The sequence below is a fragment of the Tenrec ecaudatus genome, chromosome 3 (genome assembly GCF_050624435.1).
Source record: "Tenrec ecaudatus isolate mTenEca1 chromosome 3, mTenEca1.hap1, whole genome shotgun sequence".
In the NCBI taxonomy this organism is placed as follows: Eukaryota; Metazoa; Chordata; class Mammalia; order Afrosoricida; family Tenrecidae; genus Tenrec; species Tenrec ecaudatus.
Genome location: NC_134532.1, coordinates 166,779,436 through 166,805,412, shown reverse-complemented (window position 1 = coordinate 166,805,412; position 25,977 = coordinate 166,779,436). Strand labels below are relative to the sequence as shown.

General features: G+C 48.4%; 2 protein-coding genes across 2 annotated transcripts in view; one reads left to right on the top strand and one right to left on the bottom strand.

The window, feature by feature from the left end:
• Nucleotides 1–9,179, top strand: part of POLR2B (RNA polymerase II subunit B) — a 41,144-nt gene extending 31,965 nt beyond the window's left edge. Inside the window, exons 17-25 of the mRNA XM_075544266.1 lie at nt 794–890; nt 1,757–1,851; nt 3,079–3,329; nt 3,411–3,500; nt 3,754–3,861; nt 4,795–4,908; nt 6,064–6,224; nt 7,585–7,780; nt 8,899–9,179. Of these exons, the coding sequence (XP_075400381.1) occupies nt 794–890; nt 1,757–1,851; nt 3,079–3,329; nt 3,411–3,500; nt 3,754–3,861; nt 4,795–4,908; nt 6,064–6,224; nt 7,585–7,780; nt 8,899–8,988 (1,202 nt within the window). The 3' untranslated portion in view covers nt 8,989–9,179. The remainder of the gene's footprint in view (nt 1–793; nt 891–1,756; nt 1,852–3,078; nt 3,330–3,410; nt 3,501–3,753; nt 3,862–4,794; nt 4,909–6,063; nt 6,225–7,584; nt 7,781–8,898) is intronic.
• IGFBP7 (insulin like growth factor binding protein 7) overlaps nt 9,092–25,977 on the bottom strand; it is a 90,276-nt gene continuing 73,390 nt past the window's right edge. The window contains exons 2-5 of the mRNA XM_075544267.1: nt 21,575–21,684; nt 11,058–11,174; nt 10,344–10,470; nt 9,092–9,357 (exon numbers count right to left, since the gene is read on the bottom strand). Coding sequence (XP_075400382.1) covers nt 9,338–9,357; nt 10,344–10,470; nt 11,058–11,174; nt 21,575–21,684 — 374 coding nt within the window. The 3' untranslated portion in view covers nt 9,092–9,337. The remainder of the gene's footprint in view (nt 9,358–10,343; nt 10,471–11,057; nt 11,175–21,574; nt 21,685–25,977) is intronic.

The following is a 25,977-nucleotide window of genomic DNA, read 5'->3' as shown; positions in this document are numbered from 1 at the left end:
GTTCCTCATGCTCTAGGTGCTTTCTCACGTTTTCTCATCCCGAATGTGGACTCTTTGTGTCGTGGGAGGTAGTCAAAGATCAGCCCGTGAAAACCCGGGGCATCAAGGAGTTTTATTCACGGCTCCTGAGGGAACAAGCCAGAGCATAAGGGTTATGGGCTGCAGAGAATTACCTCCTGGAATCAGAGCTGGGCGGGAAGGGGACAGGGCAGTGCCAGGGTCAAACCTAAGGCCCCACCGGAACCGGAGATGAGGAGAGGAATGATCCCTTTGCTTCATGACACTGAGATTACGGATAGATCGTTCTTTCAGATTTATGCGACGATGATGTGTGTTCTACCCTGATATGGCACAGGGCTGCAGTGGGGAAACTTGGCTTGGGAAGCACTTCGTCAGTGTGAGGGGACTTGCAAGTATCTCAACTGCCATCGATTGTGACTTAGTGACCCTATGGGACAGGGTATTAGAACTGCCCTGATAATTTTCGAGACTGTACATCTTTTTTTCTTCGAGGCTGTACATCTTTATGGGAGCAGAAAGCCTCGCCTTTCTCTACAGTCACTGTTTACAAGAATGGGCAATTGGGAATGAGTAATCTTGGGATTTGCTGGCATGAAGTGTTCAGCCAGCAGAGTAATGGTCTCCACAGGTGGCTCTGGCTGGAGGGGTGGCAGTGACCGTGAGAAAGCGTCCACATAGCCCCGGCACATAAGTTCAGGTGACCTTTATTTTAAAGGGGGCAGCTTTTCTGTGTCCCAGCTGGCGTTTCAGTGTGCTCTTACACGCCCTGCAGGCATCAACTCCATTGTGGCCATTGCGTCCTACACGGGGTACAACCAGGAAGATTCCGTGATCATGAACCGGTCGGCTGTTGACAGAGGCTTCTTCAGGTCAGTTTAAAAATAAAATGCCTCAAAGCATGGACTCGGTGGCAATAGGACCTGTAAAAATCAAAGTCCGTTTGACTTGTATGTGTCCACACACTTCAGTCGTTCTGAAGGTCAGACTGGACAACGTGGTACGTGAACAGCAGATAAGCATATTAGCTCTTCTGCCTCCTTCCCTGAAACGTTCCCGGTGACCACATGGAGAGTGTGATGCTCTGAAAGCAGGGCCATCCCGGCCACAGACTACTGAAGACCCAGCTTCTCGTTTCTCAGGGCTCTCATGCTAACGGGGGAGCCCGTTCAAAAGTTGAAATGTAAGCAGATGTGCTGCATTTGTTGTTGGTCGGTGCCCTTGAGTTGGTTCTTGCTTGCTGCCAACCCTGCTATCTAAATGTTTGCCCGTAAGTAACATAAAGACATCTAGAGAAATAAAATGACACCACACTCTCAGACATACTGTTAAAGTTAGAGTTTTCCCTTCTGTATAATATGTTTCCATTTTACTCTGCTAATTTCAAACAGATTGATCTCAAATAATTGGCATATGAAGATTAATTTTTAAAATTGGGGATTTAGAAGAAGGGACGGATCCAGACCTTACAGCTTCGTAGCACCAGCTTCTCAGTGGACAATGCAGGCACACCCTGTGGTGGTTGGAAGTGGGACTGGCTGTGTCAGTTTAGGGGCAAACACTAACCTGTGACTGGTGTGATAGCGCTCGGCGTTTAGTTAGATCCTTAATGTTAGCCTTGGCTCAGACTCATGGCTTAAAGTGCTTCCCAAATACCAATGAAATGAACTTGGCTGCATTCTAAGCCTTTTTTAGTCAAGGAAAACCAAAATTAACCTTTAGAACCATGTGTTTGTAGGTCTGTTTTCTACCGGTCTTACAAGGAACAAGAGTCCAAAAAGGGATTTGACCAAGAAGAAGTTTTTGAGAAGCCCACACGTGAAACATGCCAGGGTAAGTTAAGCTGGTATTGAAATTGGGGACATCGAAGATGTCTTTGAATGAATGGCCTTCCGAATCTTGCTGGGTTTTGTTACTTCTTTTTGCCGTGTTGTGGTACATTTCTATGTCATTCTTAACAAAAGGAAACCACTGCCGTGGAGTCGATTCTGACTCATTGACCTTCTAGGACAGAGTAGATCTGCCCCTGTGGGCTTCTCGGTTGCAGCCTTACAGAGCGGACTGCCTCATCTTCCTCCAACAAATGGAGTGGATGGTGGGGTTAAGCCATTTCCTGAGCCCTTCACTGCTGCTCCGCCAAGGCACCCAGGTCGTTCCTAAGAGCTCGTATTCAAGGACACGTGGGAGTACGTTTGTTGAAAGTCTCTGCATGTCGGGGTGGGTGGCTAGCTGCAGAATCGTCATAGACTCGATGGTGGTGGGTTTGAGTGTTGCTGTAGCTTAGACCTGTCTTCCTAGCACGTCCTTCATTGAGTGGGAGCTTTAGGAAATCAGAGTGCTTACGGGACTTCATGGTCACGCCCCAGAGCCTCACTCTCGCCTGTACTGTGTCCCTCACTGGATTCTCTTGTATGGAACCCCGCTCTGTAATTGCCTCCTGAACTCTGTGGTTTAACTCGAATATTTGTTGAACTACAATATTTGCTTTTCTTCTGGAAAGCACACCCTTTTCAATTTTCTAGTTAATTCTTTTTATAAACACCTAAAAAGTGCCTATTCAGCAGGCGAGGTGCGTTGTTTTATCTGCTGGAACGTCTAGGGAAGGGGGACTAGCACTGCATGCAGGCAGGTGTGTTCTCCTTAAGGCTCTTCCTGTCGCGGCGGGTCTAGTTGGTGAGAGTGCAGGACTGAATTGCTGCTCAGTGAGTAATACGTGAAATACCAACTTTCTCTGAGACCATGTGCTTGGAGGGCAGGCATGTTCTTTTTCATGAACTACACAGATCAGAAGCTGGCAGCCCACTTAGCCACAGTCATGCAACAGTGTCTCCTAGGTGAACCCCAATATCTGATACTTATTCCTGGGTGTTTTTTCTTTATAGACTCTGGTATTACAGAATTCAGAGTAGTTTATGATACGCAGAATGCGAGAATTACGTTATTCCCAAACACAGTTTCCGGTGTTGAGAAATTCCTGTGGCATCTCTCTGAATGAACCTGGCTTTTACTCTTTTTCCACGGTAAGGCTGTTTCGGCAAACTCCACGTCTGTTTCGTGCAGGTATGAGGCATGCCATTTACGACAAGCTCGATGACGACGGTCTGATAGCTCCTGGGGTCCGTGTCTCAGGGGATGACGTCATCATAGGCAAAACGGTCACCTTGCCTGAAAACGAAGACGAGCTGGAGAGCACCAATCGGCGCTATACCAAGCGCGACTGCAGCACCTTCCTCAGAACGAGCGAGACGGGCATCGTGGACCAGGTGATGGTGACGTTCAACCAGGAAGGATATAAATTCTGTAAAATAAGGGTGAGTGCCGCCTTGTACGGATCGCTGTTCACAGAAAGCAAACCACCTCCCTTCGGCTGACCAATTTTCCTATGACTTCAGGTACGCTCTGTGAGAATTCCACAAATCGGAGACAAGTTTGCTAGTCGACATGGTCAAAAGGGTACTTGTGGTATTCAGTATAGACAAGAGGTAGGTGTCTTCTTGTCTATTTCATCTCTACCCCACACTTTTTTTCAGTGTTTTATTGAATTAAAATTTGTTTATTTATAATTTAATTAAGACCAAGGACTTGACTCTTAATTTTAGCATTTGATAAGCACGAGACGTCCCATGCATGATGCAGCATATGCACAAGTTCCTTGTGGGATCAGTTCAAGTTTTCTTGTTTCATAGCTAAGAGTCAGTGAAACTTTCCTAAGTCTCTTGTGCACCTTTCTTCCAGGATATGCCTTTTACCTGTGAAGGCATCACCCCAGATATCATCATAAACCCCCATGCCATCCCCTCGCGGATGACGATCGGTCACTTGATTGAATGTCTTCAAGGCAAGGTAAGACATTTCCCATGAAAAATGCATAGGCTCCAAAGTGATGTTTCTTAAAATATGATGGTGGGTGATTTCTCTCATTCTCGAGCCAAGGGACTTTGGAAAAGTGCATTTTTTTAATTTGTTTTCTCCCTAGCAGATTATTCCCAATTACGCTTGCTTATTTATTTGAAAAATTTGCAAAGTTATGGCTAAGTCACAAACTGAAAACATTTTATTATATCTAATTGGTATATATATACAGTTATCCATTTGACTGGACATTTCCTGTTAATGGAGGGTTTATTGGTAGTTCAGCATGAACTTTATTAATTTATATTTATATTATCAACTACATATGTACCTTAAGTGGGGAGGTTTTCTGTTGAGTATAATATTTCCAATCTAAAACATGGATGGCTTAGCATTAGACACATCTCACTGCCATTGAGTCAATTCCCATTTATAGTGTCCCTGTAGGACAGGGCACAACTGCCCCTTTGGGTTTCCGAGACTGTTTAACTCTTCACTAGAAAGCATCATCTTTGTCCCGAGAAGCAGCCTGGTGGTTTTGAACTGCTGACCTTGCAGTTAGCTGGTAAATGTGTAAACCACTATGAATTTAGGGTGTTAAAATGTTACTTTTCTTAAGTTGTTGAAATATTTGGGAGACTCAATTTTTTTGTGCCCAGCCCTATGGACAGCTTTGTATTTAAAATATTTTAATGGAGTTATTTTTCTGTTTAAGTAGATTAGTTTGTTTTAAATATTTTGTGTGAGATGTTAAATAGACCTTTTGATACCAACAGCTTTCCATACATGAACTTCAAGTTTAAAATCCTCCCTTGTATTACGTGTTTAATTTTCATTGAATGTCTTTTTATTGATGTGTAATTTAAGTGGAGACAAAATATATTTAAACTTTATTTTTCAAAGGTGTTAACTTTGTTTTTAAAGGTCTCAGCGAACAAGGGTGAGATTGGTGATGCCACTCCATTTAATGATGCGGTTAACGTGCAGAAGATTTCCAACCTCTTATCTGAGTATGGCTACCATCTTCGAGGGAACGAGGTATCTTCCACTTAAGTCAGTCATTTGTTATTTGTATTTTTTAGGTCTGCCTGTAATTTCATATTTAAAAACACTTTCAGCCTTTCATGGAAGTATGAACTATGTGTACAAATCTGAGTGTGTTGTTTGATGACTTTTCACAAAGGACATACTAGTGACGAACATGAGCTCACAAGAGGAAGTGACCTGAACTCTCTGGGCAGAGTCTGTTCACGTGGCCAGCTCGTTCTCTAAGCAGCCACTACTGTGGCTTCTAACACGAGGTTATTTTGGCCTGTTTTGAGTTTTATATAGATGGCCTCATACAGTGTGTGCATACATTTATTCTTTTTTTTTTAATAGTAAGATTTTTATTTTTTTTAACAATTTATTAGGGGCTCATACAACTCTTATCACAGTTCATACATATACATACATCAATTGTATAAAGCACACCTGTACATTCTTTGCCCTAATCATTTTTTTCTCCTCTTTTCTTTTTTTACATTTTATTAGGGACTCATACAACTCTTATCACCATCCATACATACACATACATCAATTGTATAAAGCACATCCATACATTCCCTGCCCCAATCATTCTCAAGGCATTTGCTCTCCACTTAAGCCCTTTGCATCAGGTCCTCTTTTTTTTCCCCCTCCCTCCCCTTCCCCCCTCCCTCATGTGCCCTTGGTAATTTATACCTCATTATTTTGTCATATCTTGCCCTATCCGGAGTCTCCCTTCCCCCCCTTCTCTGCTGTCCCTCTCCCAGGGAAGAGGTCACATGTGGATCCTTGTAATCAGTTCCCCCTTTCCAACCCACTCACCCTCCACTCTCCCAGCATCGTCCCTCACACCCTTGGTCCTGAAGGTATCATCCACCCTGGATTCCCTGTACCTCCAGCCCTCATATGTACCAGTGTACAGCCTCTGTCCTATCCAGCCCTGCAAGGTAGAATTCAGATCATGGTAGTTGGGGGGAGGAAGCATCCAGGATCTGGGGGAAAGCTGTGTTCTTCATCGGTACTACCTCGCACCCTGATTGACCCATCTCCTCTCCTAAACCCCTCTATGAGGGGATCTCCATTGGCTGACACTTGGGCCTTGGGACATTTATTCTTAGAACTTGGTTTTTTTTTAAGCTTGTCCTTGAAAATCTGTGTTTGTTCCAGGTCCTGTACAATGGGTTCACTGGTCGAAAGATCACATCACAGATTTTCATCGGCCCCACTTATTACCAGCGTCTGAAGCATATGGTGGATGATAAGATTCATTCTCGTGCCAGGGGGCCTATTCAGATCCTCAATCGGCAGCCCATGGAGGGCCGATCTCGGTAAGAGTTGCCATCACCATCACCCAGGCTTTTGTCACGGAGAAAGTAATACATGGAAAGTAGAAGCGCACCGTCACCTCTCACTCCCATCGTTCTTAACCAGTGACGCCGCTGTCCTCCCCACCTCCCTCACAGCGCCCCCAGCTTCTGTAAACATTTCAGTGCGAGCGGTTCTCAAATAGTTTGATCCTAGGACTCCCAAGGAACTTTTGTTTATATAAGTTATACCTATTGGCATTTATATTAAAAACAAACAAACATTTGAGTACTAATTAAGAAATAACACTATAAATCTATTATATCTTAAACAATATTTCTAATGGAAAATACGTTAAAGTAACTACTTAGGAAGGAGAATAGCATTCGTTTACATTTTTGTGAGTCACTATTTTTTTGTGAGTCTCTAATGAGTTGGCTTACTAAACTATGGCTTGGTTCTTGTATCTGCTTCTGCATTCATTCCATACTTGTGTATTATTTTGGTTGATGTACGTGAGAAAAATCTGACCTTACACAGTTAGTGGTTGCATAAGAGAGGAGTAAATACCCTTTTCAGATAATTGTGGATATTTGAGGCTACACAAAAAACTTTGACAAGTGTTAGCTTTTTAAAGGTTAGTTTATAATACGGGAAAAACTTTGTACTTATTAAAAGTTTTGAACTTTTTGTACTTGTATTCCTGTTCACTGGCCTGTCTTGCACTTTGAGTAGTATTTACCCAGCAGTAACTTTATAGTACCATAACTGGTCATCTAGAAAGCTTTTGTTCCTTTAATTGAGTTACAGATTTTCAGATGTTCCTAATTTCATTATACCAAAAAAAAAAAAGCGCATTTGTTGACATGACCACCAGTGCCGGGATTCTTGAGCAGTTATCAAGCTGCCACGATGGCAAATAAAGGTCTTAAAAAATTCCAAAAGTGCAGCATTGTATCCTTATCAAGGAAGACTTTAAAACGGGGCGGAGTTTGTTTTCATGAAAATGTCAGCCAGGTGTACCATAGTTTTAAAGTCAAGCATTGTATCGAAAGGTGGCTATTTAGTACAAGCTAGTCCTTTTCTTTAAGGCACCCACCCTGCCTCAGTGCGTGCACTCTGCCCTTCCTTGTGTTTCATGAGGAGAATTATGTGTCACCCTTGAGATGGTGATGCACTGTTCAGGTGAGGCTCTTCTGACGCCTATCCGGTCCTGTGAAGCGTCTTTCCTCGCATTGGAGCGAACGCTAAGGCAAACGAATTAGAGCCATTTCTCCCGGACCAGTGTGATCGCGCCTGTGTCACCAGTGTGGGTAATGCTTACAATTTATCATAGAAAATAAGCACAAAACCGTCTGGGCTTACACTTTTTGTCCTTCACAGTGATGGTGGGCTGCGGTTTGGAGAAATGGAGCGAGACTGTCAGATTGCCCACGGAGCGGCCCAGTTCCTAAGAGAGCGGCTCTTCGAGGCCTCGGACCCGTATCAGGTCCATGTTTGCAATCTGTGTGGGATCATGGCCATTGCCAACACGCGGACCCACACGTACGAGTGCCGGGGCTGCCGCAACAAAACCCAGGTGCGTGTGGCCCTGACCGGTCTAGGTTGTAAGTTCCCAAATGTCTTTGCCCCCTTTTCAGAAAGAAAGAAAAAGTTTCTCAGCCTCCCCAGTGAAAACCTTCTGTACAGTAGCCCGTAAACCAGGGTAAAGTGTCGGTAGCCACCTTGCAGCCCCCCCACCCCTGCCGTTCGTTCCGTGCCCCCAGCATTCCATATCACCCACTTTGGAAAACGATGATTGGGGGGGGGGGGGTTGGTCAAGCATGGCATTTTCGCAATTTGAGAGCACTCCTCTGAAAGATTCTTAATTTCACGCGGAACAAGAACTTGACAATCAAAACTTGATTTGTGTCAAAAGCCCCAACAGATAGTTTAGGGTGTAGGGTGGTGATCTCGTCCTCTGTTGACTGACTCGGAGCAGCCCTGTAGGCAAGTCGAGTGCCCTGTGTGGGTGGGTGTATGCTTGACTGCTGACCAAACTACCCAACTACTGCAAAAGAAAGGTGTGGTCGCCTGCTTCTGTAAAGATGCAGCCCTGGGAGCCCCGGGGGCCACTTTGCTGCCGGGCGCTCTGGTGATGTAGTGGGTCACTCGTTGGGCTGCTAGCTGCAGGATTAATGGTTCAAAACCACCAGCAGCTCAGTGGGAGAAAGATGAGGTTTTCTGTGCCTGTGAAGATTTAAGGGGAGTTGACCCCTGTCTTATAGGGGTCACTATAAGTTGCTATCAATTCAGTGGCAGTGAGTTCTTACAGGGTTCTCCTGAACTGGAATTGACTCAGTGGCAATGATTGGTGGGGGGGCATGAGGGTGGGGTGTTTCATCTACTGGAACAATAATACTTGTACCAGGATTTTTAAACAGCTGATCTAGCAAGGTTTAATTGAGGACAGTGACCAGAATGTGTACCTCAAAGAAAGAGTGAAGTGCCGAAGGGCGCTTGGAGAAAGAGCATTATTCGAGGTCTCCCTTGTGCGAAAGGCAGTTCAGGCCGGAGTCTAGCAGTCGTAGGATGTGATGAGGAGGGAGCGCCCACGCTTACCCACTCTGCGTAGACCCGACCCATGGCCCGTGTCGGAGGCACCGAAGCGTGCTCACTTCGGGATCATGTTAATTACTGCCTGCTCTTTCTTTTCAGATTTCCTTGGTGCGGATGCCCTACGCGTGCAAACTGCTGTTTCAGGAACTTATGTCAATGAGTATTGCACCTCGCATGATGAGTGTTTAGCTTTTTAAAAAATCCTCAGCAAGAAAGCTACTTGTAAATATCGTTCATGTCTTGTCTCTTCGGATACCTTGTTTTAAAACAAAAGAAAACCTCGGCGCACATGTTGTACCGCGTGTTTGGAAGAGCATTTTATTTGTAGTACTATATGCGTGCTTTCTCTCTGGTTTGTAAATAAACAATAAATTCCTGTAGATAGTCTTCGAGCGTGCGCTTTGCTTGGCGATGGTCTGTGGAAAATGAGTGACTGTGAGGAGCGCGCCGGTGGACTGGGTCGGAAATGTGCTCAGACAAGAAGGGGGGCTGCAGTCCTCCAGAGCCGCTGCAGCGATGCAGGCGGACCCTTTGCAGGCTACGCGTTAGCACTCTCACCTGTTGGCAGAAAGGAAAAGGAGAAAGGTGAGTTGCTTCTATGGACATGGTCAGCGCCGTAAGTGTGAGATCATTTTGTGTTTCCAAACAAGGGAAGCTGTTGAAGAGTGGGGGATAAAGAGGAGATGAGTCATTGGAGAAGTGGCAGGCCAGACTGCTGTCTGTCTGCGAGTGTAGGGACGGACGCCACGCACGCTGCCGTGTTTCCCAGGCCATGCCTGACTTCAGCAGGGCCGTCTGACCACTCCCCCTGCGCCCTGTAAGTGGGCAGTAGCTGCATTTTCCTTCCCGGCCGGGTTTCTGGCTCTCTCAGTTTTGCCGTGTGAAACACCTAGAAGTCCACGTTCACAAACCAGCGTGTTGCCGTCCTGAGAGGCTAAGCGATGCTCTAGTGTCCTCCTGCTCATTCAAGACAGACCGGACTTGGCTCGCAGCTGCTGCTCTCCCTTGCTGGTTTCGTGTCTTGCTTTTAAACACGTTTACTTCCCATTTCCTCTCACACCACAGCTCAGCCATCCGCACACAGCTGCTGCTCTGGGTTGTGAAAGCCAGTTCAGGCGGAGTCTCATAGAGCCGAATGACTCAGAGCCTGCCAGCAAGCCTGTCCGTCACAGTGACGCACTGGCCAGGATACTCTTCCCACCCACTCCCAACTCCACCCTCGTAAGAAGCTCGGATCGGAGGACCAGACCTGCCCACAGTCGCTTCCTTTCAGGGCAGCAGTCACACCACAGAGGCAGACTGTCGCAGAGCGAGATGGAGAGTGAGGGGGAGTATAATCGATTGCAGTCAAGTTGGAGTTCTGAATCTGGTGTGTGCGGGTCGGTGGAAGCATCTGAGTCGTCAGGATGGCATTGTGTTCTAGAGCCAAGTGCCGCCATGGGCTGCAAACATGACTGCCGCTAATTAATAGCTTTCTCTGGCCCATCCAGACCGGGTTTGGCTCTTGACTAAGTTTTCACATGGCTGTGAGATTTATGACGTACCTCTTTCCCCCGGTATCTCTTGCAAGGAATCCACCACCGTGATTTTGGCCGAGGCTGAAGCCTGCCCCTGGGAGTTGGATGCCTGGCACACGTATTCTCCAGCATCTTCTTTGCTCAGAGGGGACAACTAGGAGAGAGGAGGGGTATTTAGTGGTTGTCACAGTATGTTGAAGGAAGTTATTTCATAAGGTTCCTAAGATGTGACAGACGTCACAGTGTGTTCAGCTGTTAAACGCCGGGTCTGCCAGGCAGTCCGCACTCAGGAAATGCCCTCACTTGATCTTAATGCATGAGTAAGTAAGACTGCATAGGTCATCTCACTTCCGGTGAGGATTTTGCTTTGAGCTCTTCAGGGCGGTGGCTCTCAACTTCCTAATGGCACGACCCTTCACTACAGTTCATGTTGTGGTGTTCCCCCCCCCCCCCACAACCTTACAATTATTTTCATTACTACTTCATCACTCATTTTGCTACTGTGATGAATCTGGCGACCCCTGTGAACGGGTTTTTCGACCTCAAAGGAGTCCACGACTCAGGTTGAGAACCCCTGTCTTAGGGAGAAATAAATTAGGTCCTGCTTATTCGTTGATTGTCTCCTCCCCTGCTCTGTCGTTGCCCTGAAGAGGCGGCAGCCCGGTGGAAAGGCTGTTGGGGGAGGGGGAGGGGCAGCCAATAATGGACCCCTCTGTCTCCTCCTCAGGATGACGTACTCACCAGCACCCAGCCAGTGACTTCATGCTTTTCCGGGCCACCCCGTGTCTGAATGGCCAGGTTTTCCCGGTCACCAGGCAGCAGTACTATCCTTTGCACTCCATTGACATCCTTTTTTACCTGCAAAAACAAGAGTTAGTGCTCTGCGCTGAATCATCATCTCCTAGAAGTGCACAGACTGTCCATCCGATTTAAACCCCACATCTGCTCATGTACTACCCTGTCCTGAAAACTTCCAAAATACAGATTCCTTCTGTTTCTTCTTGTCTGTTTTCATCTAAGCTACCATGTTCTAAATGCCTGTGTTTTCCCTCACGTGTAGGGCCTACATAGGACCACTTCTTCCTGCCCTTGGCTGTCATTCTTCACACCAGGGTCGTTTCTTCTTCTTGGGTCTCTTCCCTGCCACGTTTGTTTGGCAAGCTGCTGTCCCCGAGCTAGTGTGGGAGCCAAGTGGCCCGCTCTTGGGTCTGTGAAGGCGCTACATCGCTGTGGCCTGGGCTCCCCCCTACACGGAGCCACGTAGGAATGTGGAACGCCTGTGCTTGCCCATCCCCCTTGGGGTTCCCTCTTGCTGCTCTTTGAGAACACGGGGTAATTCGTGTTTTTCTCGTGTGAACGCTGCGGACATCAACAGATACTGAATAGGCTAGGAGGAACAGTGTGTGTTAGTGCTGAGTTTGAAACAGTCATTTCAAAGTGGTTTTTAATAATACGTTGATAGGAGAATTCGATTCAGCAAGTCCACTATTATGTCCCTGGGATTTATGTGCTGAGTTTCAGAACCCATTAAGGGCTTTGTATACGAGCACGGCGGAAAAGGAGATCATTATAGCAGAGTAACAGTGAGCATCAGCCGCTGCGGTGCTGGCCCTTAGGGCATCTGCCTCTCCATACAGAGCCCGTTACTCCACACAGAGCCGTTACTCCACACAGCCCGTTACTCCATCCAGAGCCAGTTACTCCACTCAGAGCCGTTACTCCACACAGAGCCCATTACTCCACACAGAGCCGTTACTCCACACAGAACCCGTTACTCCACACAGAGCCCGTTACTCCACTCAGAGCCGTTACTCCATCCAGAGCCAGTTACTCCACTCAGAGCCGTTACTCCACACAGAGCCCATTACTCCACACAGAGCCGTTACTCCACACAGAACCCGTTACTCCACACAGAGCCCATTACTCCACTCAGAGCCCGTGACTCCACACAGAGCCGTTACTCCATACAGAGCTCGTTACTCCACACAGAGCCCGTTACTCCACTCAGAGCCGTTACTCCACACAGCCCGTTACTCCATCCAGAGCCAGTTACTCCACTCAGAGCCGTTACTCCACACAGAGCCCGTTACTCCACTCAGCCCGTTACTCCACACAGAGCCCGTGACTCCACTCAGAGCCCGTGACTCCACTCAGAGCCTGTTATGCTAAAAGGCAGCCCTTGTGTAGGGACAGTACTCAAAGGGTTTGGAATGAAGGAGCCAGGGAAACTGGAAGCACAGGGAGGCAGGTGGGATAAGTGACGCTACCTTGTGGGGATTGTAATCAGTGACGTGAAACAAAATGTACCCACTACTGAATGGAAAACTGGTCTGTAGACCACCCAATTCACACCAAAAAGTTAAAAAAAAAAACCTAGAGAGAAAAACCATACATAAAAACATTTTTTTAAAACTTTAATATCAATTGTGGTTGTGCAACATGAAGAGTATAATCAATGGCACTGAATTACACATTAGAACTTGTTGAATTAGAAAATGTTTTGTTGTTATATCTTTGCCACAGTTGAAAAAAATAATCACAAAAAACCCTTGATGCTAATTAGCCTGATAGATTCCTTGCAGCGTTCTTGTCAAGTATTTGATAAAATATTTTTACTTCATAGAAGTCATGATATATTTTCATTGCTGTATTGCAAAGTTATACAGCATATAGACTGAGTATAGAAAAAGTGTCAAGAACTCTGACATGGTTACCAGATGGGCTGCTAACTGTGAGGTTAGCAGTTTGAAACCACCAGCCACTTCTTGGTGGAGAGATGAGGCTTTCTACTCCAGTAAAGAGCTGTAGTCTTGGGGACCCACAGGGACAGTTCTACCCTGTTCTATGGGTGGCTATGAGCCAGAATGGACTCAATGGCAGTAAGTGTGGTTTGGGGTTTGTATAGACCGACCGTTGAGCTGTCAACGGGAGTAGAGAGATAAGGCCTTTCTCCCTTGAAGTAGCTGGTGGTTTCACACGCTGACCTTGAGATGAGCCACCCCATTTGCAGCCCGTACACTGCCAGGGTCCCTCCTGGCTTGATGTGAGGGGAGTTGAAGTGTGGATAAACATGTTTTCCCACTATATATATAAAAAAAGATACCGGCTAATAATTGGCTTCCGAGACAATTTCACAGATGTCCAATGGGCTGGGGGACCTCCAGGTGTGACCCTCAGATACCCCGCTCACTGACAGTGTGGGAGAAGCATGAGGCGGGGGAGGCCTTCCGAAACCTGCTCTTCAGTTAGGGTAAGCAAAATGCTGATGATTACAGAAGCCGGATGGGCTCGTCTCATTCCTCTGGGTTAAGAAATGTCCGGGGCTCAGTCGAGTTCAGGGGACGTTGACGCAGCACAGGTCATATTCGGTGTCTAGTCGGTGAGATTTTGGAAGTGTTTCATAGCCACTGTAAGCAGAGCTCTTAGTTACAGGACCCCTTTGGGAAACATAACCGCAAGGTTAGCCGTTCTAACCCACCAGCCCCACTGCAGGAGAAAGATGAGGCTTTCTGCTCCCATGAAGAGTTATAGCCTCAGATTCTGAAAGCAGTTTCGCTCTGTCCTATAGGGTCACTATGAGTTACATTTGATTCTACATGAGTGAATTTTTATTTTAGTGAGTAAATAAAAGACAAAAAGATTGTGAGGAAAAAAGATAACATGGATTGGAGTCTCAGTGCCATTGAGTTGATGCTGACTCAGCAGCCCGACAGGACATGGAAGAACTGCCCCTGTGAGTTTCCAAGCATGTAACTGTTTATGGGAATAGAAAGATTGAAATGGGGGCCCCAGTCTAATGCCAATGGTTATAATTCCACATGGGAATGGGTTTTCTTTGTTATGTTTAATGAGGCTGGATTATTGAAGGGCGTGCTTTTATTTGATATCTTTTGAGATGTGAAAGAATTAAAACAATAAAGAGTAGAGATGAGCTGGGGGAGATGGATGCCAACCCACAGGGTGATCTTTAGAAATGAGGAAACACATAAGCAAGTGTGGGAAGAAAGCTGATGGTGCCCGGCTATGGAGAGATATAGCGTCTGGGGACTTAAAGGCTTGAAAGTAAACAAGCGGCCATCTAGCTCAGAAGCAACAAAGTCCACATGGAAGCAGCACACCAACATGTGTGATCATGAAGGGCAGAGGGGACCAGGGTTCAAATAACAAAGGCAGGGGAGGCAGGGGGGGAAAAATCACATCACCATGAATGAGGGGGAGTGCGTGATGGGGACCCAATGCCCATCTGTAGACAGCTGGACATATCTTCCAGAGGGGTAGTGGGGAGGAGATGAGTCACTCAGGGTTCAGTGTAGCAACAATGAAACTCAAAATCTTCCTCTGGTTCTTGAAAGCTTCCTTCCCTCCCAATTATCATGACCCCAATTCTACCTTGCGGACCTGGTTAGACTAGAGGATGCACAGTGGTGCAGTAGGGATCTGGAAACACAGGGAATCTAGGACGCACGAACCCCTCAGGACCAGCGGTGAGAATGGCAACACCGGGAGGGAAGGGGGTGTAGAAAGGGAGAACTGATCTTGGGGATCTATGTGTAACCTCCTCTCTGGGGGATGGGCAATGGGAAGGTGGGTGAGGGGAGACGCCAGGCAGTGTAAGATAAGATAAAATAATAATTTATAAACTATTAAGGGTTCAGGTGGGAGGGGGGAGCATGGAGGGAGGGGGAGGGGAAAAAAGTAAAACGAGCTGATTCCACCCAAGTGGAAGGTGAATTTTGAGAATGACGAATGATGAGTGCAACGACTGTATAAGGGTGCTTTACTCAATTGATGTATGTATGGATTGTGATAAGAGATGTATGAGCCCCAATAAAAAGATCTATTAAATTAAAAACAAAAAAAGAAATGAGGAAATAAGCTAGAGACGAGGTCCTTCCCCAGAGGCAGCCCCGAGAGCTGGCTCTGAGATGGGAGAAAGATGTCAGGAGTTACAGCCACGGTAGGGTCACTGTGAGTCAGTCAGCATCCACTTCTGGTAACTGTGAAGATAAATTTCTCTGAATTAAAAGCCATCCCCTTGGGGTATTTCTGATAGCAGCACTAGGTAACTGTGATACGTAAAGGAGAACTCAATCGCCAACAGTCAATAAGCCAGTCTGATGACAATGGGATGACCCAGTGAGAAAAGGGGTGAAGGATAAGAAGGGGTGACAAGAGTCTCAGTGTCACGCGCACTTAGGGGAGGGGATGCGGTGGCACACGTGGGTTTTGATGGACTGCTAGCCCCAGGGCGACACTTTTGAAACACCCCCCACCCCTGCCCCGTGTTGTGCAGAAGCTTTCTTTCTGGAAACTCCTGGAGAACCGCTTCTACAAAGATTGCGGCTGTTGGGTGCTGCGGCGTCTCTGACTCACAGAGGGGCCTGCCCTTGTTTTCTCAGCTGTCATCTTGAGAAAAGCATGCTGCCTGGCCTTTCTCCTGGGGGCCGCTGGGTGGCTTCACATCACCGCTCTTCCTTTCACTGTTTAACCTTCCAGCAAGATGACAGCCTCAAACCCCCTCGCAGGAGCGCTGTTCTTGAGTTGTGCGCACTTCCCCCGGCCCTTCCGGCCTACACGGCTGGTACATTCTACAATACTGGATTTCATGTCTGCAGCCGTGGGCCCACTTTGGAGGGCATTACCTGCTAGCCCGCAGGTACGGGACGAGACTGAGTTCTGACCTTAGGAGCAGGTGTGATTCGGACCACATGCTTTGTTTAATGGTTATCTTTGTTACCGTTACTTACAGTGGATGCAAGGAATTACCTACTGCAGCTGAGAGAAGAAAGAAAACTCTCTGGAGTGGCCTGGGAAAAGGCCTGGCTGATTACGATTTGTAGGAGGTCATGCCCCCTGGAAACATCCTGCCAGAGCCCCCCAGGTTATACATGCATAAATAAAATGCAGTCCAGAGGTTGAGAGCAGATGATCACATTTAATGAAATGTAACTGCACCATGTGTTCAACTCCTACAAAACGACTTTTCCTCGCGTGGGTCTGATAAGAAGGTGGGGAAGATACTGAGAAGATTCACCTGTGAGTAATTGCGAAGAGGATTCCCTGGAAGAGGGGGGGGGGGGGAAGCAGGGATGAGCTCGTCGCTGGCGAAAGCCAGGAGCGGAGCATATCCTCTGGCCCCAGCATCTGGCCGACCCCTCCCATTCCTCGGACTTTCATGAGTTCTGAGCGACTCTGCAGTGACTCCCAGAAACGAGGGAATGCACTCAAGGGAGGAGGGGAAGACGGAGCAGACTAGCATCTTGTAAGAGGTGGGCTTTGGGGACTTTTTCAATCTCCAGTTTCTTGAGACTAGTTTGGTATTAATTCTTATGGAAGAAATTCCTACCACAATCGTGCCGTAAACGGGACCACTAGGAGTCGGGATCGACTGGAAGCTAACATCATCACCAATCTCTCCCACCCTCCCAGTTTCTTCTATTTCCAGGAAAAACTACTGTGAAATACCTGGTTTATATTTTAGTGGCTTTGTACTTAGGAGAACGAAAGCCATAATGAGATGCTACGTGACGCTCGTCCGATTATCAGAGACGGGAAGAGTGGTGTTAGTCAGTGTTGGCGAGGATGCAGGGGAGCGGCCCCCCCATGTCCAGTCAGGAAGAAATATCTATGGACAAACTTAAAACTAGAATCTTTTGACTAAGTCATGTTACTTTTTTGGGGGGAGGGGGTTTAAGCCTACAAAATAAAAGCACTAGCTTATAGGATTCCGTGGATTCTAATGTTTACTGTAACATCGTTTAAGGTGATAAAAACTGGAAATGACAGACTGAAATGGTAAGGGTTGCATAAATTGTGGATGTTTCTAGTTGGAATATTTGCAAAAGAAGAGCGCTAGTGGCCTAGTGGGTTACATCTGGGCTGCTCAGCACCAGGTCAGCAGTTTGAAACCACCAGCCACCCTGTAGGAGAAGGATGAGACTTTCGACTCCTGTAAAGAGTAACAGTCTTGGAAACCTTTAGGGGCAGTTCTGCTCGGCCCTACTCAGTTGCTATGAGTCTGCACTGATGCAGGGGCACTGTATTCGGTTTGGTTTGTATTTGGTATGTTATGCAGCTGCTGCATAACAAATCGTAGATCACATTCAGAAGAACAGAACCATTAGTTGTGCTCAGGTAGACAAAGAGGCAGGCATTCAAAGCGAACAAGGGCATCCTGCGTGTTTTCAAAGTGGACAAAGAGTAGCAGAGTTATATTCGTTCCCTCTAGCTAGTTAACCCATGTGCTGAACCCAGGGAGAAGGTCTCCGTGAAGAAGAATTCATCATCACTCAGCTAATTAGCCACCTGAAGTATGTTTGCTGTCAGTGAGGGTAATGTGAAGGTCAAAGACTGTGACATTCAACATAAATATGCATTTAAAAATCCTCCCAAGTGAGCTGATAATGATGAATGTTGAAGAAGCTGACATTTATTTCCTGAGCTCTACAACCAGTGTCAACGGGAGAAACAGTTAAGAAACTGAATAGTGATTCATTGGGGAGATTCGTCAAGACTAAATCTTTAGACTAGAGAACCTATTTCTCCTGTGGAGTGGCCTAGTGTAGTGGTTCTCAATCTTCCTGGTGCTGCCACCCTTTCATATGGTTCCTCATGTTGTGGTGACCCCCAACCATAAAATTATTTTCATTGCTACCTCATCACTGGAATCTTGCTACAATTGTGAAAGGGTTGTTCAACACCCCCCCCAAGGGGTCGCGACCCACAGGTTGAGAACCACTGGGTTAGTGACTGCGGCCTTGCGGTGAGCTGCTCCCAGCGACACTACCAGAGGTCCTATCACCAAATGACTGGGTGGGACCAAGCCAAAAAGGTGCAGAAGGTTCTTCACGTGGGAAAAGGTCCAGTTTTCTCTGCCTCTGTGTACAAGAGTGTCAGGAGCAAAGAGAAGCTCAGAACAGCCACCAAGCACAACAGCAACCCCTGTCTGAACAACAGAGGCAGCGGAAACTTCGGCACAAAGACCAGGAGACAGAGCAGAGGAGCCACCCTGAGACAGAGCAGCAGGACCATGCCACGGACACCAGGAGACGGAGGTAGAGCTGCCTCTGGGTTTCCTGGCTCAGGGCGACCGGGGACCGAGGGACTGAGGGACAGAGAGATTTGGCTGCTGCCTGGGACGGGTGCTACTCAGGACCAACGGCTGTATCCTTGATGTTTTATGACTAGTTTGTGGTAACCTCTTAAACTTCCTGCATGGACCCCCATAATTATGAGTCGTGCCTGCGAGTTTTGTGTGGCCTTCGCACTGGATTATCGAACCCAGCTGAGAAGTACCGAACTGTGGGAGGCAAGGTTGGTGTTAACATAGTGTACAGACATGGATACCGATGAGAGCTCTCGGCATAGGGAATCCAGGTTACAGACAAACCTCTCAGGAACAGCAATGGGAATAGTGATACCATGAGGGTAGGGGGAAAGTGGGGGGAGAAATGAGAACCGACTACAATGATGTATAACTCCCCCCCTCTCCCCATCCCCCGCCATCCCCATCCCCAGGGGGATGAATAACAGTAACATGGATGAAGGGAGACAGTAGGTGGTATAAGATATGAAAGCATTAATAATTTATTAGGGGTCCATGAGGGTGGGAGGGTGGCGGAGGGAGGAAAAAAGGGGCGCTGATACCAAGGGCTTAAACAGAAAGAAAATATTTTTGAAATTGATGATTGCAATATATGTATAAAATGATATAATTGATACATGGATTTTTCTAAGAGTTGTAAGAACCCTCAATAAAAGGAGTTTTTAAAAATGTCATTTTGAAATCTGAGCTCTATCCTGTTAAACATAAAAAAATACTTAAATCTACAAAATAAAATAAAAGAGGTTACAGAGGTTACTGGGAGTGGCGGCACGGTTGCCTCTGCCTGTGGCAGTCCACCATGGGCTGGGGTGACCTGGGTTCTCCTGCTCCCCACTCCAGCCCGACATGAACACCCCCGCCCCGCCTTACTTCACCAATCCCCTTGTCCTTTCTGCAATTTTCTCATCCCCTGTAACAGAAGCCCCGTGTCTCCTGGACTCTGCGTCCTCCCCACCAGCCCTTCGTGGCCTAGCTTGTTCAATGCCTTTCACAGGAAGTGCTCACTGGGCCCTCCACAGGGTTCACTGTCTGCAGTTTGGAAAACACTCCCATGGGCACATCCCATCGGGGAGGCTGAGGTGAATCAGCTGAGGACAGCAGTCGGGCTTTGCGGGAGTAGAAAACCACTGGCCACCCCAAACGGAGTGGACAGGACACAGGCAGCCCTGGTGTTTGTGAAGAGCCCCGAGGACACGTGCCCGGGGAAGCCCAGGAGCCCGTCCCATACAGTCCCCAAAGTGCACAGGGCTGATTTAGGCCCTTGGCATGTGCATACTTCAGCCCGGTGGGGCAGAGCCAGGACTGCTGAAGTTGCCAAGTACGGTCACGTGTCTCCTGGCCTCTCTAGGGAACTCAAGCCGGGTCATTTATGGGTCTTCCTTGGACGCATTCCTCTGCTTCCCAGTCCTCTGGAACCAGAAGCAGTCTGCTGGCCCATGGCTGCGTTCCGCCTCACCACCGTCACAGAGAGAACAGCGGAGAGGTGCAGGGGTGTTTCTGCTCCCTGAGCTGTCACCCTTACTTCTTGTCACCCTCACTTCCACAGCTTCCCGGGGAGCCAGAGGTTGGCACGTGACCCTTCCCTGGTGTGAGCCCTGAAGTGGGTTTTGTGCATGACAACGGTCTCCAAGCTCTGAGAGCAAGATGAGCTTGGAGCTGCCGGTCACAACAGTGTCCCCGTGCCGGGGAGATTTCCGAGGTCCAAGAAAATGAAACCAGTGCATTAAGACAAAGAGTCAAGAGTTCGAATCCTGAAGACAGTGTAACGTCCTGGATCTAGCTGTCCTTCAGGCTGGAGCCAGCCTGCCCTCCCCTGACCCCCCACCCCCACCCCGTCTTTGTTTGTTTTCTCTAAAGCTAGTTGGAACTTGAGCTTCCACAATTTGCAACAGAGAAATTTCTGCCATTGAGTCAGTGCCAAGTCCTATCCACCCTACAGGACAGGAAAGAACTGCCCCCGTGAGTTTCCGAGCCTGGAACTGTATATGGGAGTAGAAAAGATCGTCTTCCTCCCACAGAGAGTCGGGGTGTCAAACTGCTGACCTTACGGATCGTAGCTCAGCCTGCAACCACTGGCCACCAAGGCTCCGTATTCCTGATCACAGGCACCCACCCTCCCACATCGCCGCCCTCCCCGAGTTCCAGAAGTTGTTCTTCTGGTCAGACGTCACGTGAACACACAGAAGTCAAGAGACCATCATCCGTGTGGGCACTTGCTGGAGGAGGACACCAACAGAAACGGGGTGCCTGTCCATGTCACTTGGCTTAAGCTAGGTTTTACAATCTTTTCTTTCTTGAAAACAAAAGTTCAGAAGTCTTTGGAAGCCAAGCCTTTGTGCTTTATTCTGACTAGGATGCGTCACAGACACATCCCTGGGTGAGAGCCCTTCATTAGAGTGAGTTGGATAATGTTTACTTCATAGCACTTTTTTAAAGATCTCCATGAGTTAAAATGTAGAAAAAGGACAAAAATGCGCAATGGGGTACCATATCATTGTGAGGGGTCATTTGATCTGGCAAATGAGTGTTCTCTTCTCCCTTCTAGAGTCCTGCTGAGAATATGCTATCCTTTATGGGAAGATGACGGTACTAGATGCTGCTGCTTCTCAGCCTGCCATGCGCAGGGCAGCTCTCACAGGACGTGCCTGACCCCACGCGCCAACAGCCGAGGTCGGAAACCATGGCTTTTTACAGAGAACCCAGCCACGCCGGCTAAGGAACGTACGCTCTTGGGCGCTGTTGTCTCATTTGCACTGGGTACACACATACCCACATGCGTGTGTGCACAGATGCAGGTATGTCGATCATGTGCACACACAGGCCTGCACATGCAGGGCACACCCACCCTCACATATGCATATTCCATGACCACACTCACTCAGAGGCTGAGTTTACATGGTCAGCATTTTAGTTCTTCCAGTTCCAAAGGTTCTCCCCTAGGGCCCTGCTAACAGAGAGTAACAGGGATGCGCTTCTAGGGCAGGTAAAAGGTTGGCTAGGTCCCAGGGGGTGGGCTCTGAGATGGACAGACAGCTTCGTCTCTGAGGAGCAGCAGGCAATGGACCCGGGGAAGATTCTAGACTAGTCTCCTCCTCTCCAGAGGGCAAGAAGGCTTGTCAGGCAAGGGTGCCTTTCTGAAATCTGTGCCACCAACCTTGTTCCAGATGAGGGCAGGGGTAGGGACTCCGATGACCTCGCAGCTTAAGTACACCCGGGCACCAGTGACATTCCAGATGTCCTTGGGGGGCGTCGCGATGGAAGGGCCTACAAGAAAGGGCACAGAGTCAAAGCCAACCAGGAAGCATGAGTCGGCATCCTGAGAAGTCAAGGTTTGATTATGTTGATGACGTCATCCCTTCTGTGGAGTGTTTGAAGTAAATTTCAAAGACCACACTGGTTAATCTATGCTCCAGGGCTGCACACATCTAAACATGCAAACAGAAACCACCAGGAAGAACAATCTGTTGTTTATAAGATTCAACTCTTCCCTGGTAAACAAGCGGCCATCTAGCTCAGAAACAACAAAGTCCACATGAAAGATGCACACCAGCCTGTGTAATAACGAGGTGCCGAAGGGATCAGGTATCAGGCATCATCAGAACAAAAAAAATCTATCAGTGTGTGCTCACCTCCATGATCCGATCACGGGAGACAAATGTGTGCATAAGCACATGTGGCAAAGAAAGCTGATGGTGCCAGCTATGTAAAGATATACCATCTGGGGTCTTAAAGGCTTGAAGGTAAACAAGCGGCCATCTAGCTCAGAAGCAAGAAAGCCCACATGAAAGAAGCACACCAGCCTGCGCAATCACGAGGTGCCAAAGGGATCAGGTATTAGGCATCAAAGAACAAAAAATCATACCATAGTGAATGAGGAGCGGGAGTGGCGAGCCCATTTGTAGGCCATTGGACATCCCCTTACAGAAGGGTTTCAGGGAGGAGAAGAGCCAGTCAGGGTGCGATGTAGCAATGATGAAACATACAACTTTCCTCTAGTTCCTAAATGCTTCCTCCTCCCCCCACTATCATGATCCCAATTCTACCTTGCAAGTCTGGCTAGACTAGAGGATGTACACTGGTGTAGACAGGAACTGGAAACAGTGAATCCAGAGAGGATGATCCCTTCAGGACCAGTGGTGTGAGTGGTGATAGTGGTAGGGTAGAGGGAGGGTGGGTTGGAAAGGGGGAACTGATTACAAGGATCTACATGTGACCTCCTCCCTGGGGGACAGACAATAGAAAAGTGGATAAAGGGAGACATTGGATAGGACAAGATATGACAAAATAATAACTTATAAATTACCAAGGGTTCATGAGGGAGGGGGGGAGCGGGGAGGGAGGGGTAAAAATGAGGACCTGATGCCAAGGGCTTAAGTGGAGAGCAAATGTTTTGAGAATGATGAGGGTAATGAATGTACAAATGTGCTTTACACAATTGATGTATGTATAGATTGTGATAAGAGCCCCTAATAAAATGATTTAAAAAAAATTCAACCTTTCTCCAAACCACCCTCAAAAGTGTTCTGATTTACCAGCTGTTCTGTGCTATGTGGGATTCCGTCCCTCCACCCAATAATAGAATAAAATTGTAGTCTCCTTGAAAAAACAAAACCCAGATCGGAATGTCCTCTCCTACCAGGGAGTAGGTCCTGGGAGGTGGGCACCCCGAGAAGATGGGCATCCGTGCCTCAGAGAGTGTAGAAACCCAGACTGATGAGCTGTCACTATGGAGGCAGACATGGTACTTTTCACAGGGGACAAAGGGGAGTGCCGTGCATCCTGGGGGACTGGGAGTGGGCACAGTGGACAGGAGGGACCTGGGCGTCAAGGAAGAGGTGGAAGGAGCCTTCTTCCAGCACAGGCTGGGGCGGTGGTGGTAAGAGGAGGGGAAGTGGCAGGTCTCTTCTGTGTGAGCAGGTCCCCCAGAGAGGGCTCTAGCGCAGGGCTCTTAGGGCCTAAAGTGGACACCCGACAAGCCGCTGTCTGAATCGAGTCACCACGTACAGCTCAAAACACAGAAAGACCATACGGAGATCCCTCTGTCTTAGATATTTTGGGGCGTGCCTTCAGTAGAGACCAGTCCCTGGAGAAGGGCATTGTGCTTGGTAAAGCAGAGGAAGGCCCTGGACTGACCCAGGGGCTGCAGCAATGAGCGCAGGGACAGTTGAGAGGATGGGGCTGGACCAGGAGGGGTGATACGGGTTGGCACATGAATGTGCACATGAAACCCACAGAGACCCCTCCATGCTCCTATGGCCCAATCCTGGAACAGGCCAGAAGGTCCCGACTCCGAACCAGGGACTAAGGCAGGCTGCTTCTTTGGTTACTCTCAAAATCTGGGTCCAGCAGACTCAGAGGGCCTAGCAGCCAGGGGATCAGCTGTGAACTGGAAGGCTGGAGGGCGGAGCCCCCTGAGGGGCACCTGGGAAGAAAGGTTGGAGATCCACTTCAACAACTCTCAAACGAGGGGCTTCATGGCTCCTCCTGGACTCCCCCTCGGCGGCCTCTGCTCTTTGGCCTGGTAAGTACTGACTGCAGGCTGTCTTGCATCTGGGCCCTGGGAAAAGGACATCTCCTTTCGGCCTGGAAAATTTTCCGGCCTCATCAGCCTTCCAAGGACACGATGCCTCTCCGCCCACCCACCCCCACCCCCGCCCTGGTTTCAACAGGCTATTTCCAGTCCACCATTAATTTCTTGAAACAGAAAGGAAATGACCCCAGCGTGCAAGATTTTCCCACTCATCTGAAGTATAAGAAGTGGCTTTTTTTTTTTTAAAAAAAGAACCCTTCAGGGTATTTTTATTTTTCCCCTTTGTAAGAATGTGCAAAACAATCAACATTCTGAGAGGTCTAAATATATTCCAGGCTTCCTTCCCTCCGCACCACAGATTCCAAGGAGAAACGCATCTAGCATGGACTTGGCTTTTCTGTCACAAACGGGGAGGCTGAGCAAAGAGGCAGGGTACTCCGTCTCAGACATGTCCTAGTCTGGGTCAGCAAAGGGCTGGGCCAGGCCTTGCCCGGTCCCCGGCTTCCTCAAGATCCCGAGACCCCCAGGGCCAGCTACCACCAAGTCAGCGGATCTGGGTGTGCTTTGAACTACGTTGCCCCTGTCTTGGCCCCCCATGCCACTCTGTCCTCTTGCCCACACACGCATTCGGCAGGATGACCACAAAGCTCGAGGGATGTCTGGAGATGTTCTGAAGAGAACATACCAAGTGCTCAGAGATCTGGAAGGGTTTGTAAGCAGAGCATCCTCTGATGGACCAACACCGCACAAGGAATGCAAGCCGTTTTCCAGTTTGAGGACCCCAGAGGGGCTTCTGTTTTATATAAGACCCTTGATTTTAACCTGATTCCCACTGATCCCTTGGGTCCAGTGAGCGAGTCAGCTTCCCAGAAGTAGATTCCAGAGTACAGGTAGATGAACTCCAGCCTGGCTTCTATCAGCTCTCTGGAAGACCAAGCAGGCACTGCCCCACTGCACAAGCTTGAAAGCAGGTAACATGGAGAGGCTGGTGGTGGGCTTGGTAGAATGCTTGCTTTCCACGTGGGAAACTGGTGTTTGATTCCTGGCCAGAGCCTCTCCACTGCCACTGCCGGTGTGTGGATTATGACACGCTGAACAGGCCTCAGCTGAGCTTCCTTATGCAGAGAGACTAAAAAGAACACCCCAAGCCCCAAGCCACTGTCTTCAAGCCCATTCCAAGTCACACGGTGACTCTTGAGAGCAGAGTGGGTTTCCGACATGGCCCATCTTTCCATCTGCAGACAAGCCTCATGTCTCTCCCACGGAGCTGCGGGGTGTTTCACCATGGTACGTTCAGTCACCCCAGATGCTCGTGAGAACTGGAAAACGAATACAGAAAGCCAGAGAAAAATAGTTCTTTAACTGAGGGCGTTGGCAAAGGGCCTCGAAAGCACCACAGACTTCCAGAAGAACGAACGAATCTGTCTGGGAAGAAGAATGGCCAGACACTCCTCAGAAGCAAGCACGGCGAGGCTTTGGACCTGGTACCAGCGGAGGCCAGTCCCTGGAAAGGAACATCGCGCTCGGCAAGGCAGAGGACCAGCGCAACAGAGGAAGGGCCCAGGAGATGGATGGACCCAGTGGCTGCCACCAGAAGCTCCAACGTCGCAGTCGTGAGGATGCCGCAGGACCGAGCAGTGTTCTGTTCTGTGGTACGTCGGGCTGCCATGAGTCGGAACTGGCTCGGTGACATCCAGCCACAGCAAGAACCTAAATGAGCTCGCTAACTCTGCCATCTGGGCGACCTGGAGTCCTATCGTTTGCACTACCACCCGAATTACTCAGGGGCTCTTGGGGAGGAAGGAGAGAGGAGGAGTCCCGGGGGGACATTTTGGTGCACAACATTTGAAGAATCTTTGGTCATTTCAAAAGTCTTGCAAAAATGTTGGGCTCGCGGGCACACAGAGAAGTTGAACAAGCCGTGCCTACGTGGACACTGAGAGCCCACAGAGGAGGACCATCCTGTGGTTCTGAACTGCATCATGCGGCGAAGGACTATCAGGCCAACAAATGGCTAGCCTGGTAGT